Genomic DNA, 15,607 nt, shown 5'->3' with positions numbered 1-15,607 from the left:
CCGCGATAAACGGTCATCTTGATCGGCCGTAGATAAAACCCAGTCGTAGATCCGTGGATCTATAGCATCGCTGGGCAGTTATGTAATATCTGGCCCAGAGCACTTGGGAAAAAAAAAAATAGTGGCTGTCGGGAACGTACGTGGCTGCGATCGATAACGCCGGCTGTCGATCGTAACGTTCTCGAATGGCGTTATCGAGGAACTTTCAAAGAATCGTCAGCATTCACTTGGCCAGCGAAAGGAGAAAATGCGGGCTGCATTTAAATAACCGTGACCTGGCTCGAGCCGTGCGGCGATCCTCGAGAGCAATTTTTAGCCGCGAGATCGATCGTAATTTTCGTTTTTCCGCGCTCGATCCCCCTGCCCCAGACAATCGAACCGTACAAAGTCCGATCGAGATCGACGATTGCTCGCGTTCTCTCGAGCCTGGACTAAGAACGCGATGGACATTATCTCCGGGCGATTAAGAAGCCGCGATCGACAAGTGGAGCGCGCGATACTCGCCCCTTCAATTATGATTTTGTTATTTTTTTTAATTTTGACGAGTGTAAGTAGTCTGCTAGAATCGGATTCGAAAATTCATTCCAGAGGGATGGGGAGTAATCGAAACGACAGACGATGCTCCCTCGAAGCGTCCGAGCGTGTACTTTGCCTCCAATCTGTCGTTGAACTTCGATCACAGTGGCAGGAAAGTTGAAGTGTCAAACAATAAATCTACTGACAGCTTTTCATATTGAGTCTGTGATTTACGGTTCGCTAACAAGGCGAATCTGAATTAATGGGGATACAAGCACGTATCCTCTTAAACGAAGAGTACATTTCGTATTTTTTTAATAAGTGAATTGATTAATAACTGGTCGAGTGAAACTAAGAGATCATTAGAGAGATCACTGGAAACCAGGATTTCTCTTTATGTGAAATAGAATCGAGGGGGACTGCTCGAACAGACTGTTATTATTGGCTCGAACTTCCAAATTGTTGTTCGTCGTTCCGCCCAGTGCTGCCTGGTTAAAGTCCGATCGCAAATCAAATGCGCAGTGCGCGTAATAATAAATGTATCTACTGTGCACGCGGGGATGCGGATGATCGTTGAGGATTTCACATTGGGACGCATCTATCTCGTTAATAGCACGGTGCTTATCGATAGGTTTATCAAATACGCCCCTTTCGATGAAACTCGAAGTAACGCTGTATACAGTAACAGTTTAGAAGACAGTGCATAAACCGATGCTCCAACATCCACGCTTTACCGCGACGGTTCCGTGAAACGGTCTTAAGTGTATTCAGCAAATTAGTGTTGTACAGGTTGCATAGCGCGGCTGCAGTTTCGAGAACTAAGGTCCAGAGGAACATTAAACCATTCTCGACGCTTCTATCCTCAGTAGCACAGCAATACGAATCACCAAATTTCTTCAACCCTCTAACGCGAGAAAGACGATCGAAAACCGCCGAAAATCAGCGCCCCTAATTTAACAATTAATTTTCTACCCGTAACAAAATGTTAGAGTAAACGCGAGCGCGGCAGTTGCTCGCGTAAATAAGATACATCCACGGTACGTTCTCGCGAGCTGGCAGCCTCGAACGAGCAGATAAAGAGGGAAAAACTGTGAGCTGGAAGGAGAGAAAGAGGGAGAGGTAGGAGTGAAAAGGATCGAGGGATATCACGAAACAGAGAAGGGGGAGAGAAAGAGAGCGAGGAGAGAGCAATATCAGTCTATCTATAGAAGCACAACTACTGGATGGGATAATTGCGTGTGGGGGTGAAGTTGCAATCGCGAATGCAACTGGTGGCGAGGAAGCTCACCCCCGTCTCGCCCCCTCGCACCCTGCCGCAACCCAACGGGGTGGGCAGTCCGACGTAATGGGCACGTACACACACGTGCAAGGTGCATCGGTGTGATCGTCGAGGAAAATCACGGGACGATGTCAACGACCCAAAACGCTTTGCGACGATCTTCACCGTTTTCAACCTCGATGCCCCTGCATCGCACGGCTATCGCGCTCTCCGCTCCGTTGTTCCCACTTCCTTTCTCCCGCGAATCATTAAAATCGAACTAAATAACATCTGGACGCATCCTTCCCATCTTCCACTTCCCTTCACTGTTAGCCCTCGTTAGTAGAAGCTGCTGACACATCATTAGTAGATCGCATCGAAAGTCGAAGTTGAATGTATAGGTACACAGGGACGGGAAGGAGTTTAGATAGTCGGGGGTAGTTTTCTTGTGATTTGCCTGATAGGAGAATTCTTCTATTACAGAAATATTAATGGAACCTCGCGTTTAAAGCTCCTGGATCATCATTCACCTGCCAAGATTACAAATATCTTCGCGGTTCTTCGATACACCCACCGTCAACCCTTGTAGTTACGATTTTCCGAGCTCGAGGACCTCCTCTCTCGACGATACCAAGAGGCGTTCAAAATGGACCCGAGGGAAATCGAAAAGATCGCGGTGCCAGACTGTGGACACGGATCGTCGGCGACAATAAAGATAATGAGTGAGATAATGGGTCGCGTTGAGAAGAAAAAGACCGCGGCGACGGTGTCGAAATAAATTTTGCGGAATCCAGAGCACAGGCGGCGGCAGCGGCCAGACGGAAACGAGTCGGCAGTTTGATCGCAATGGAAGGGTACACATTTGTTTCTGGAATTAGGCCCGCCCCAGCCGCCACCCCCACGACCCCGTGTATTTACGTCTACTCGGGGCTCGTCCTCGAACTCGTGGCGGTTCCGTGCATTTACGAGTGTACTCCCGATAACAGGATCGATAAACATCGTTACTATTACACGGTAAACAGAGCGTCAGGCCGCCGCGCTAACTACGACGCCTCTCGAGTCTCAAGGATATCGTTACCTGCGCGCCTCGATCGATTCTCTCGATCCTTATCACGGCGCGATCGACGGCGCTGGCCGCACGGAAGTAAGACGCACTTCTCCGAGAGCTTCCTTTCCTTTTACCGCGGCCCACTTTGCCGCCATGTCCGCGGCTTCTAATGGAATTTCAGAGGGTTCTATTTGGACAGCGATCCAGACCAATTTCAGGAAGGTTTTTAATTAGCGGTGGGAGTTTTAATTAGAAATGGGAATTTCGATTCAGCTCGAAGCACTGTGCGAATATTCGAGGGCACGAAAGTGTTGCCACGAGTTTTCTAGGGTTTGATGCACTTAGCAAAGTTAATACCAAGTTAAATAAGTGAACATTGGAGGATGGTTTCACAAGTAGCGATAGAAAGATAGCGGAACGAGCTTCGGCACTCTCGTTGTGTTTTTCTGAAATCAATGGTAGATAAAACGTGTTCCACTATCTCTATCGACAGTCCCAGAACAAGTATCGTGAATATCACTAGAAGAACCCCCTTTTATTCCACCAACTGCCCTTTCAATCGAGTAGCCACGCTCAATTCGACGCTCCCTTATCTGTGGCATTCTACCACTTTCACCGACAGCTCCAAAAAATTCGAGCTCCCCGTTCCCCTCGCCCGGAAAAAGCTGCGCGATCCAAACTTTTCACATACCCGTGCGTTAGGTGACGTTCCGCGGACCCTCGCCACCACGTTCTCCTGACACGTCGATCCTACTAACATCGGTAGTCTACTTAAGTCACCAATAACCGTGTAAAATCAGCAAGAGCGCATCTCTGGTCGCCAGGAGTACGACAAGGAAGGGAAGCGCGTGTAGAAAGCGCGCGCTGATAAACCACGCTGTACATATCAACGCGCCACTCGAAAATCGATAAGGGAAGAACGGCGATTTCGATGTACAGCGATAAGAGCCTCTGTTCCCGCCCTTGGGAGTCGAATTCTGCCTGCTTCGCGGCCTTCGGAGGTGATGTGGGTGCGCTCGTGACACCCGGTGTCTTAATCGGGGGCGACAACTGTGTCAACACGCGTCAACGCGAAAAGCGTAGCACAGGTCGTTTATCCGAGGCGATACTCGACTCGTTCGTGTTTCACGAGACCGCTCGACCGACCTGTAGCTCGTGAATTAGCCGAAGGAGTCCGCGGCGACGCGATAATTCATTGGAGTAATAGAAACGCGTGGACCCCGGCTTGCCGGGCTATTGCGAAACCATCGTCGCCCGTGTCGTCTCTTCGCGGCGCTAGCGCGCGTCTGGCTCGGCGGTCGTGCGCGCCGCACTCGTAATTGATGCTCTCATAATTGATTACCGCGACGATCGTTAACAGGCGGCGAGGATCGATGGTTAGCCAACTTGCCGCGGGAAATTAAGATGCTGCACATGGAAGGATCAATGAAACGATGGCTCCCCCAGCCTTCCCGCGCGATATAAGATCGAGGACGATCTTCTTCGTCGTTATCGCGAGCCTCGCGTGTCGTTGACACCGGGGGAAGGAAAAAAGGAAACATTTGAACAGCCTCGAGTTAAGGCCCCGTGTAACAGCCGCCGCAGAAGGAGAATTAACATCCCGGTAAATAAATATTAACTCTTTATCGCAGCTCCCTCGTTATCAAGGTTTGTTGTCTGCGGCGCTGCGGTCCGCGGCGTCCAACAGATCACATTTTACATTTATCGGCATCCACGGTGTACGATCGAGTGAGTCAACGCACCGTCCGATCAGATCTACGGCACACGCTCTGCAGGGCGAATGGCAGCCGGTCAGCCACGGATCTCGATTTTATTTACGTAACATCCGCGGAATTAAACGATCCGCCTGTTCGTTATCGGCGATACCGCGATGAGGGGACTTCTTAAGGAAGAAGTTTAGCGAGACGAAATTGCAACGAAATACCTCGAAGCTTAACGATAAACATGCCTCTCACGCTCGAGAAAGAAAATCTACGTTGAGGCGGTGTTGGTTCTGTGGCTTTAAAACTTCGTACGCGATTAAAAGAATCGATTGCCTCCTTCTGGAGTCAATTAGCCTAGATTAGGTCTCGATGAATAAGCTGCGTCGACGCAAGGCACCGTTTCGGGGCAAGCAGAGCGTACAGTACTGCAGGCACACTGTTCATCAATGAAACAAGTTCAAAGTCCACGCCAGCATCCCCTAGAAATCCCTTCTTTTTCATTAATATTTCTGTGTAGCGGAGCGTGGAATCTCGGTTCTTAACTCTGCCTGCCGAATATCGTTAAGGTGAATGCCCCAATTTCTGCTCATGTCCCCATTTCTGATCATTTCGTATTTCTCTTATTATTATATGCGTTACGTTTGTACTATAGTTGCAAGAAAATAATTCTGAACTATTTAAACATTTACGCGAGTGTTGCACGAGCTTGGAGCAATACATACATCGCAATTTTTCATGAGCAGAAATGCGGACATTTAGAGCGTTATATATTTAATTACAAATTACTAATAGTTAAACATCTTGAAATATATTTCTTAAATAGTTTCTGAATCGGTTGATTTATTATGAAGGAATTAATCGATTACTCTGCAAATTTTTATCGCAAACAAATTTTTTACACCTTCTTTATGACGAGTTGCCTCTTAAATGAGCAGAAATTGGGACATTCACCTTATCGGTATCGGTGGTATAGGCCAGCTCTCTACATTAATCGGATTCTGGCCGCGTCGCCAATTGAATCAACTGTACTGTTAGTCGAGCGAGTACGAGACCGTGGTGTATACATGTTATTCAACCGTGTGTGTACTTGTGCATTATTAATGAGCGCCGCTTGAGCGCGTACAGCCCCTGGTGCCCGCGCGCAACCGAAGAAGCACATGTTCGAAACACGTGCGCGCGGATAAACCGACGACGCGAGAAGATTCTATCGAGAGGGACGTGGACGTGACGCGTTATGAAAGAACCGGAATTTCGGGGAAAGTCACGGCACCCGTTCCTCCAGAAGTAACTGTTGCTGGTATCAACTTAAACGAATTAATAGCCGGCAGTGACTGACCGAGCTTGAAGTGTACGGAGAGCGAGAGAAGTAGTAGATACCTACGAAATGCAATTTTTATTCAGTTCACTTGGTTCAGGATTCGTCCGAAGCGAAAGGAAACTATTATGTAAGAATCGGAGGAATATATTAGGGATAGAATAAGCTGAAGGTAATTCGAGTAACCGTGAATGAAATATTTATCTGTGGAATTACAAATTCGAATGTATCGTAGATCAAGAAAGTTTACAGCGGTTTGTATATCGTTGAAAGGTATCACTACTCATAGACACTCGAGATGAGCATGCTTCTTAGCGAACACCACGAACCCAGGCAATTTCGCGAGTATGCCAACTATGCTCGCGAATCGCATCTTCTACGCTTCATCGTGCTCGGTCTCTTCGATAAAACAGAGGCTCACCTACGTTCCTGGAAGTGTGAGATGACGAAGAAGATCCTGGAATCGTTCGATTCAACCGAACTCATTTCCAATCGCAACTATCATGAGAACTTCGCGCAACGAATTATACGCACCGTCGGAAACGTGTGAAATGAATGTGAATTTTCAAGGGGCTCTTGGAAATACTCATGGCCACGACCACGTAATTGCATTCCTAGTGCTATTCAACCCATTAAGCCTCCCTCCCTGTTCATTTGATCTCATTTATGAACAAGTGAAAAGTGTCTTCTGCTGAAGAAAATCCTCTAAAAATAGCTTCGGGCGAAAATACTTGTTACTACATTGCTCCCAGTACGCCAGTGAACTCGGCGCCGCTTTAATATAACAATCCACTATTTGGCGTGTCCTCTGATAAAACAATCTTCCAAGCACAAACAGCCAACTAGACACCGAGGAATGCTCGCAAGTGCGCAAAATATTCCCTGACGAAGCAATGACCTATCTGACAGCCCGGTGCTCGATCAGAAATAGGAAACGCGAAGCTGTTTGCTCGGTTGCGCGTTAAGCTGCGATGATTCCTAACGACGTGCCGCGCGAAGCAAGTCAAGCGCTCTATGTACGGGAGAGCAGGTAGCATCGACGGTCAATCGATTCCTCGAAAGGTCAGAAATTTGTGCGCTGGCTAAATCACCGATCCACTGCATATGTTAATCGAACGAGACAGGAGAAAATTTTGAGCCGAGTCGGCGGTGAGAAATGTTGCTTTAAATCGACGAGAGAGATAGAAGCGCCAGGAGCACGCGAGTATGTGCATTTTAAATCGTGCTCCTGCAGACTCGCCTTCTCTTCGTCTCGTATGAAACGTTTGCTCTTACGGGCGCCGAAGAGTCCGCGAATGACAAATGGGAAGGAAGACGCGTCGTAATGGCGCGAAAACATTATATACTACATATGTAATTAAAGAAACTTTCGCCGAAATTTCGGTCATCAGACAGCTTGCTTAATTCATACAAGCCCCGGGTCGAGGCTAATTAACATTCTCTCTCTTCCCCTCGTCTGTTAAAAGTTTATTCAGTGGCCGATGCACGAGTGGAGCGCGCGAAGTAGAAGCAACCCATCAGTGGGCAGACATGCGTGGCGCGTTTAAAAGGGCTGAAATAAACATTTTGAAATTCTTTTTCCGAATCGAGAAAACGGAGCAATTATAATTCGTTGACAGAATTCTGCAACTGTTAAGTTAGTTTTCTTTTTCTATTAGCTTTTCCCAGGCAACGATCGCGCAGAACTATTTTTTTCCTGCCCCCCTACCTAGCCCCCGATAACCAGAATATCGCGATTCGTGTGCGTCTTCGAGCGGAGCTGTCGCCCAGGCTGGATCAAGTGAATCATACCCCTATGGAGCGGAGATAGAATGCGAAAAAAAGTATGTATTATCAAAGGCGAAGGTGAACGAGGGCTGTGATTTATTGTCGCGCACAAAAGGAGGAGGAAGAGCAAGGAAGGAGATGGGAAGAAGAGAGAAAGAGCACTGACGTGTCCTCAGAGGTTATCTGGAAACGGATGCATCAATTTGCCGGGTGTTAGACGACAACACCGAAGGAATATTTCAAACTCAAACAATAATATCGAGCGCGGGAGATAGTGGCGAAAAAATAACGAGGGATTGCATTTATCCTGAGTAAGAGCCGTGCGCGGAGGCTGGAGACGATCGATCGTGGTGTTAAACTGTGTCTCGGGAGAACGAAATAGACGCAAGAGGGTCTGAGCGTTACGTGCCAACAAGTTAGAACCTCTCCCGAAGCGAAGAATTTATTAACAAGAGAAAGTGGCGGAATGAAAATACAAAACTGTTGTAGTTCAATTAGACTGCTCGTCACTGTCTCGAAATTCGTCGTTACACCCTTAACTCCACTCAATAGCCCCGGATAAGCACCCGCGATTGTGCAAGCGGAATGTGAAAATTGACAAAGATATCCCCGTTAAATTTATCCACCTTGCGCGATGACACGAGGTCGGCTTTTAAGCCCAAAGAAAACGGACCCGAGAAAGAGGCGCTCGTCGCTCGGGCTTCCAAGCAAACAGAAAGAAAACGAGCTAGTCGTATAAATACCGCTCGAGATAATCCTTCTATCTTGTAACCAAAGAGAACTTTGAAATATTCTTCGCTAGAATACGCGAATCCTTAACAATTCTAAGAAATCTGATTAACAACACATGCCGGCATCGCGAAAGAGCCTTCGTTCCCAATACGAAGCCGCAACGCAATTCCTCGCTTCGGGTCACAGAAATTCATGTCAGTGCGAGATATCGAAAGAGACACGTGGCACGCGAGCCTGCGCTGTCAAGGAAAGCCGCTCGAAAAGCAGGAAAATGAAAAATAGACGAGGGGAAAAATATCCCGAGTACCCCGGCAACTGGTTATGCTCGATACATTACCCAACGCTGCGCAGACAGGATCGAATTACTGAATATTAATAAATGAACCGGTAGCGACCGGCGAATCGGGTTTACCGCGTCGATAGGGCTCGATCAGTGCGTTTCCGGCGCACCGTAGCTGCAGGAGCATTTGAAAGTGTTCGTGTCCCGGGTCCAAGGTGCCGCAGCTGGTCCTCCTTAGTTCCTGCCGTTTCTTCTCGAGGTCGGGTGCCATTAGGTCCCCGAGGACCGTTGGGCCCGTAGCGATCTCGCCCACCTCTCGACAACTGTCTTCGTGGCTCGGTCAACGATCACCAAGCGATCGGGCCCGTCGATCTACACGCTTTCACTCGTTTCGTCGTCTCTGAACAGTTCGTCGGGCACGGTTCCATGTCAGTGGCGCGGTCCACGTGCTTCAGCCAAGTCACATATCATCGCACTGGCCGAGTGGTAACTTTGGTCACTCCGTAACTTCGGCTCGCGTTTTGGGCGCCGATTTCCGCGATCGAGATATTCAACGGGCTATGAACGGTACAGGCAAAGACACACAAATGGGCAAAGAGGGGAGCGTTCGAGAAGAGGTGACTGGTCAGTAGCACCGTTCGTCAACACTGAAGCACGACTGGTCCCTCCGTGGACGAGGAAGAGGAACAGTGTCGATGCACCGCTTGAAACGCAACACCGCCTACGATCGGAACGAGTGTCAGCCGCGTACTGGCGTTCCTCGTTTCGTCGACGATCGGCCAGCCCGACATGGTTTGAATAGCGAGTAAATAAGCCCCCACCAACCGGCGGCATGCGACACATTTATACGCTCCTTCATCCCGCGGCGAACGGGCTCGGGCACGATGGGTAGGAAGGTGGCCAATCAACAGCCGCTAATTACCCGCTCGGCTATCTATCCGCATCCCACGTGAGCGACTCTGTTGTGTCGACGTTGCACGCGTCTCGCCAGAGACACTTCGCCCCCACTGGTTTCCGGGGAACGTGGTGGAGGCGCCTCTTCATCGCTACCGAACTTTGGCACACGCCGCACAAGCAGTTGCGGATCTTTCTGGTCGAACGGCCCGATTCCGAGTGGAAGACCGCACGAGACCGCATTCTGGGCTTACGAAATTCTTCGACTATTTTCTTCGCAAAGCACAGTTCTTTGATGTAGGAATTTGGTAATTAAAAATACAGAAGCACGTTGTAGAGACTGAATATTAAATACACTGCTCTGTAATCTACGCAATATTCTTCCAAGCTCCCGAAAGCAACTTTTCTTCTCGCACCGATCAGCTCGGGAGGCACGATCTGCAGGGAAAACCGGCATAGGCTTGAAAATCCGGAAAAACTAGATTCACCGGCCACTTCAGGCCCCGGCGTTATTTCCACAGCGCCCATTCGTCGAATTGATCCTTTTACTTCCCTTTTTATATCCCTATCGACCTTTTCCCCGCGCGCATCGATGATTTCCAACCGCGACGCACGCATCTGCTGTCCACGTCGGTGAGCAATGAATTCGAGGTGCCATAAGTGCGTGAGTGCGACAAAATGATTCATGTAGAAGATTCGAAGCTACGCAGAAGATTCGACCGAGTATGAAGAGGGCAGCGTTGGGGTGGAAACGGGGCGACCAGGCTGCGTACCTGTTTCGTTTTACAAGGGGAGGTAGAATTTAATAAAGACACAATAGGTGGTCTGAAAAGCCAACGTGCACGCAGAGGGCTATTGTTTACGACTTCCCGTGCCAGTGTTGATTCGGCGGAATATTATTTCCACCCTGAGCGAATAGAGATCTGTTCCAAATAACGAGCGTAGAACGTTATTCGCAGGTTTATAAATGTGGCCGTTTATTGCAGCCCCGATAAAAGTTCCTTTGTTACACGGAAAGTGGCGTGAGGCAAGGTTAAATTGGTTGAAGGAATGGAGTCAGTGGATGAATGATGCTCCGGATGAAACGGGAATTAACGCAGACAGTGGTTTGTCAGGAATTTGAATTCCGCTTTTGGATGATTTATCTTGATAGCGCGCAGAAAAGGTTAATCGGTGGGAAGCATCTGGTTTCTGCGTAAAAGAGGCCCGAAGGGGATCGCCTGCTACGCTTGGAAGTGCCGAAGACACTTCTGGAATTACGCAAGGTCGGGACGACGAACTCGTTATCTGTTTAGTTAATTGCAGCCGTGATTCTGCAGCAAGGATTGAAAAAAAGGAAGAGCAGGAATAAGAAATAAAAAAACGGAAGAGCTGAGTTACGCAACGCGTCGATAGCGAAGCGACCAGAGGAGCGATCGCCTCGCCTGACAGTAGGTGTACGCGCAAACTAGGGAAACTGCGAGGGACTGAACTTTGCACGAATTCTGCGCGATGAAGCACGAATGATCGATAAAGAAGTTTGTCATCGATAATGACAATGAGGATCCTCTACTTTCGGCGTTATCTCGCTCGCGCTCTCGTGGCACCGGTAGCCCCGATAGCGATTCGAATTTAAAACCCCCGAAGCTCCGAGGCGCGATTAATTAGCGTCGAAGGTTAACACTTGCGCTCCGACGAGTTGTTTGCTGTAAGCATAACGCTCTTACATAAATTAACTATCGATAAAAGAGTAGCACGCGTTTCGAGTATCGCGAGTGCTCCGAGCAGAAGTCTGTACATTTTCCAACAGTGATTGTTGTTCCACGAACGCGGCACGGGGCTTTATAAATCTCCAATGAATCGACAGGCTCTCACGAATCATCGGTGCATAATTGATTCCGCTAAAGACATTATTTCTACCGAGACAGGTAATTAATTGGCTGCCGCTTGAATTGTTCCAATACTAAAACGGGCCTATTAATTGCCATGCATTGCAAGAATATATACGCTTGGGAACGGAAAGGACGAGAAGTTACGTACCTATGCATGATTATCGCAGAGAAGACTGCTTGTACTTTGGTAATAAATATAATTGACACACGAGTCAACTACTAACATCAATAACATTCAAAGAATTCTACATCGCGATAAAATTCCATAGAATAAAATAAATAAATAAATAAATAAATACTACCGATCAGATATTAGAAGGCCGAAGGGGTGGCACTCAGCCCAGTCTTAACCCTCCCACGCAAATCGCAACAAGTGGTCGCGGGTGTCCGTGGGATTCGCGTGGTTTCGAAATTGGACGAGCTCACGAGCCAGGCGGACGATTGTTAATAACGGCGGGTAAACAAATGGCGATGATCCGCCTGAAAGAAGCAGCGGTCGGGATTGGTGACCCTCGACATTAAGGTCGCTCTAATCGAGCCAGCAGAGTCGGTTTCTCGCGCTGCTATCTCGCCGCGTGTACGTACCATTTTTTTCATCAAACAGCCCGCCAATCGTGTCGCGAGTGCTTCCTAACCCGACGTACCCGGTTCCTTATCATCTGGCTCTGGGGCTAATCTAAAGGCGGATACACACTCGGCCGCGGAGCGTGTCGCGGCTGCCACGAGAGCGCTGCCGAAATACGGTCGTGAGTCACCTCACGTGCTGCCGAAACGTGCCACGAGCGTGCCCGCAAAACTCCGCGGTCCGGACGCCACACGACCGTGTGTGTACCGGGCTTAAGGGGCCACGCGCGACAAAGAATCAGGGGGGCCGACACCGCGGCTTTCTCTGCGAACTCAGTTACACACCTACTTGCGACTTTTGACAGCCGTCCTTGGGGACACTTGTCAATCGATTCGCGTAATTGATGGAATTCGTCGGGGGGTAGGGATGGATTAGACTTGGCAAGTCCGAGTACTGCAAAAGCTCAAGACGAAGGAGTATGTACTTCGAAAGTAAAAAACGAAGGGATGCTCCACAAGTAAAAAACGAAGGGATGCTCCAAAAGTAAAAAACGAAGGGATGCTCCAAAAGTAAAAAAAAGGAGGGATGCTCCAAAAGTAAAAAACGAAGGGATGCTCCACAAGTAAAAAACGAAGGGATGCTCCAAAAGTAAAAAACGAAGGGATGCTCCAAAAGTAAAAAACGAAGGGATGCTCCACAAGTAAAAAACGAAGGGATGCTCCACAAGTAAAAAACGAAGGAATGCTCCAAAAATAAAAAAAAGGAGGGATGCTCCAAAAGTAAAAAACGAAGGGATGCTCCAAAAGTAAAAAACGAAGGGATGCTCCAAAAGTAAAAAACGAAGGGATGCTCCAAAAGTAAAAAACGAAGGGATGCTCTAAAAGTAAAAAACGAAGGGATGCTCCAAAAGTAAAAAACGAAGGGATGCTCCAAAAGTAAAAAACGAAGGGATGCTCCAAAAGTAAAAAACGAAGGGATGCTCCAAAAGTAAAAATACGAAGGGATGCTCCAAAAGTAAAAAACGAAGGGATGCTCCAAAAGTAAGAAACGAATTAGTACCCCCAAAATACGATTTCTGGCAACGAAGGTTATTTAAATAACTGAGTACTTTGCGGACCCTGTGTTAATTTGTCGAATCAAGCTTATTTAAAATCATCGTGGCACGATTCGGGGGAGAAGCCGCGGTATCTATCGTCGTCAAGGTCACTCGATTATTCCAGATCTGTTCCGATAGATCGCTCAATTTCGGTGCCTGACAACAAGAACGAGAGCAAATTAATTCGGAGAAGATAAAGAGCGTGACACGTGCGATAGATAGATTCGCCAGAGAGCTCGAGTGTCCACGCGAAGGCTACGTAAAAATATGTGTCTTCGGCGAGAAGACGAGATTCGACGAATAGAAGAATTCGTTATCGTGGGGTAATAATTAAGATAAGGATAAGAATGAAGAACGACGGACAGCAGAGTGCTCGCCTCAGAGTAAGTATTCTCCTCGTGTGTCGACATCAGACTAATCGGAACGGGGTTCACAATTTTTTCTCATTCGATTCAACGTAACCGGATAATGACAAGTTACGAAGCCAATTTTCAATTACACAGAAGTGTTATAAGCATCGAGGGCAAACTCGAGCACATTGTCTCGCAGATAAACTCGCGAGTTCAAAGATCCATCGAGGCTTTGATTTTCGAAACGTTGTCTCAGTTTGTCCGGACTATCGACAACCTTTCGGTAAACCGAGCTTCTGAATAATCACAACGACTAAATAAATAAACTCAACTGTTACCAGAAATCCCCTAATCAATTCTATTATTATTAGCTAATAAAGTTCGAAAACATTCGGTATAAGGTTAAACACATATTCAACGTAAATATCCCTTTATTCCTGACGGTCTGAATTACACCTGGGTTAGGTCAGTCTATTCAATGCCCCGGACACCCCCACGACGTAATCCCCTAATTGTTTTCAGTGGCGTATATTAGCCATAAACATACCGCGCCATCGATCAGCAGCCGATGAGCCAGCTTTTCATTGCCAGGGGTCGTCGCCCCGGTAATCGGCTTTTCTTAGTCAGGTACTAATGACAGTCTCCGCGGCGAGTAAGCCGAAACAGCAATTCGAAACACTGACTAAGTAGTACACCGAGAGTCAAAGCCTACGGTACCTATGTATATGAATTAAAATGCAAATTGAAATCAGCCTCGCCTGCTACTCTCGCGATCTGCAATCGGTACACGATCCGCCGACACTAAAATTCAGCCCCGAAATTTTAAAAGACCCGCGAGAATTCCATCGCAAAAAGGATGAATTTGGAAAACGACTTATATTCCAGAAGTATCGAACGCTGAAGCCCGCGATGACTTCGGAAACGAAGGTTCCCAGGATCACTGGTCTTGCTCGAGGAAGCACGGCTGGAAACGATTAGATAATCGAGACTGACACGATCAATTAGCGCGCAGACATAACGCGGCATAATTTCTGCCCGTCGATCGTGACGTCAAGGGACGATTGGCGGCTTTATTGGCGTCTGGATGTTGCATCGAAATGTTGCCTCGACGTCTCTAAGTGTTCATCGAAACAGAAGTGTCTAGAATAATATTGACTGGGATTGAACGGCGAGCTGCCGGTGCAGCAATCAATTTACAGAATCTGATACCGTAGCAATTACCACTGCCTCGACTACTTTGCACCAAATCAACGGGGAAAAAAATGAACGTCGCTCCTCCAATGAAACCGCGCGAACATTGCGCGGCGTATCACGCAGCCATTACACTGAAATCCAATAATTAATCTCAGAATCCGCTTGTTACGAGCAACTAGAGCGATTATATTGAAACGTAACGCATTCGAAGCAGTGCGCACACGCGGCGCTTCTTGCAACTCGGTTTTTTAAGCCTGCTCGTTTATTTTCGCGAAATTACGTAAGCCCTGTGTATAATTTCAGGAATATAAGCAGGAGGTGGGATTACACGGAGGCTTCGATAGAGGAGGGTCTACGTCACAATCGAACTTATTTCTCGCGATAAATGTGACGTACCTGTCACCTTCAGAGGCTGCAGATGTTAATCAGGGTACAACGTTATTAATAGCCTTCTCGAGCGTCCCCGATATTTCCCTTCGAAATCCCTTAACAAACAGAAGCCAAAAAAGAGTCGGCCGCTCGCGGAGAAGTGTTTTTCGGCGCCGTTTCGAGGCCTCCCCAATGTCGCGCCCGTCCTAATAAACCCAGGAGAGATGCGCCCCGGGCCTTGCCCGCGTGTCAATGAGAAAGACGCTAACGCGGCTCGCAATAGCGCAACTATTAACACAAAGAGTGAGTCAGCGATGCAATAAAGTCCAACGTGCATGGGACGACCGGCGAGTGTTTGCTCCGCTCGACGTGTACGAGCCTTCATCGATAATCGTAAATAATTGTCCTGAGATAGGAGAGTTATTTGCGGCGCAATTCTACCGCGGCCGAAACCGCAATTGCCCACCGCTAAACGCCCATTAAACTGTGGAAACGAAACGGGAGCTCCCCGACAATTGTGCCCGCGGGCGAGCGGGCCTTTGCGCAACAATGATTTTCCTATTCCACTTCGCGATTGCAATTTTCAAGCGCTCGAAGGTTAGTGGGTCGTTTACCTTCCTCCATGTGTAATATGTTTTTGCAGAGCTGG

General features: G+C 48.0%; 1 protein-coding gene across 5 annotated transcripts in view; it reads right to left on the bottom strand.

Annotated features, from left to right (window-relative positions):
* Positions 1 to 15,607, bottom strand: part of Nfat (nuclear factor of activated T cells 3) — a 41,447-nt gene that overhangs the window by 9,847 nt on the left and 15,993 nt on the right. For 3 of the 5 annotated variants that reach the window (XM_076814200.1, XM_076814204.1, XM_076814201.1), the window contains exon 1: positions 8,752 to 9,163. The exons of 1 other annotated variant lie outside the window; for it this stretch is intronic. In XM_076814200.1, the coding sequence (XP_076670315.1) occupies positions 8,752 to 8,890 (139 nt within the window). In that variant the 5' untranslated portion in view covers positions 8,891 to 9,163. Of the gene's footprint in view, positions 1 to 1,804; positions 2,034 to 8,751; positions 9,164 to 15,607 lie in introns of those variants that run through there. One more of the 5 variants, XM_076814202.1, reaches the window with a different exon arrangement.

This window comes from Andrena cerasifolii, chromosome 6 (genome assembly GCF_050908995.1).
Source record: "Andrena cerasifolii isolate SP2316 chromosome 6, iyAndCera1_principal, whole genome shotgun sequence".
Classification (NCBI taxonomy): domain Eukaryota; kingdom Metazoa; phylum Arthropoda; class Insecta; order Hymenoptera; family Andrenidae; genus Andrena; species Andrena cerasifolii.
Note: the sequence above shows the minus strand (reverse complement) of the source record. Positions and strands in the feature narration are given on the sequence as shown.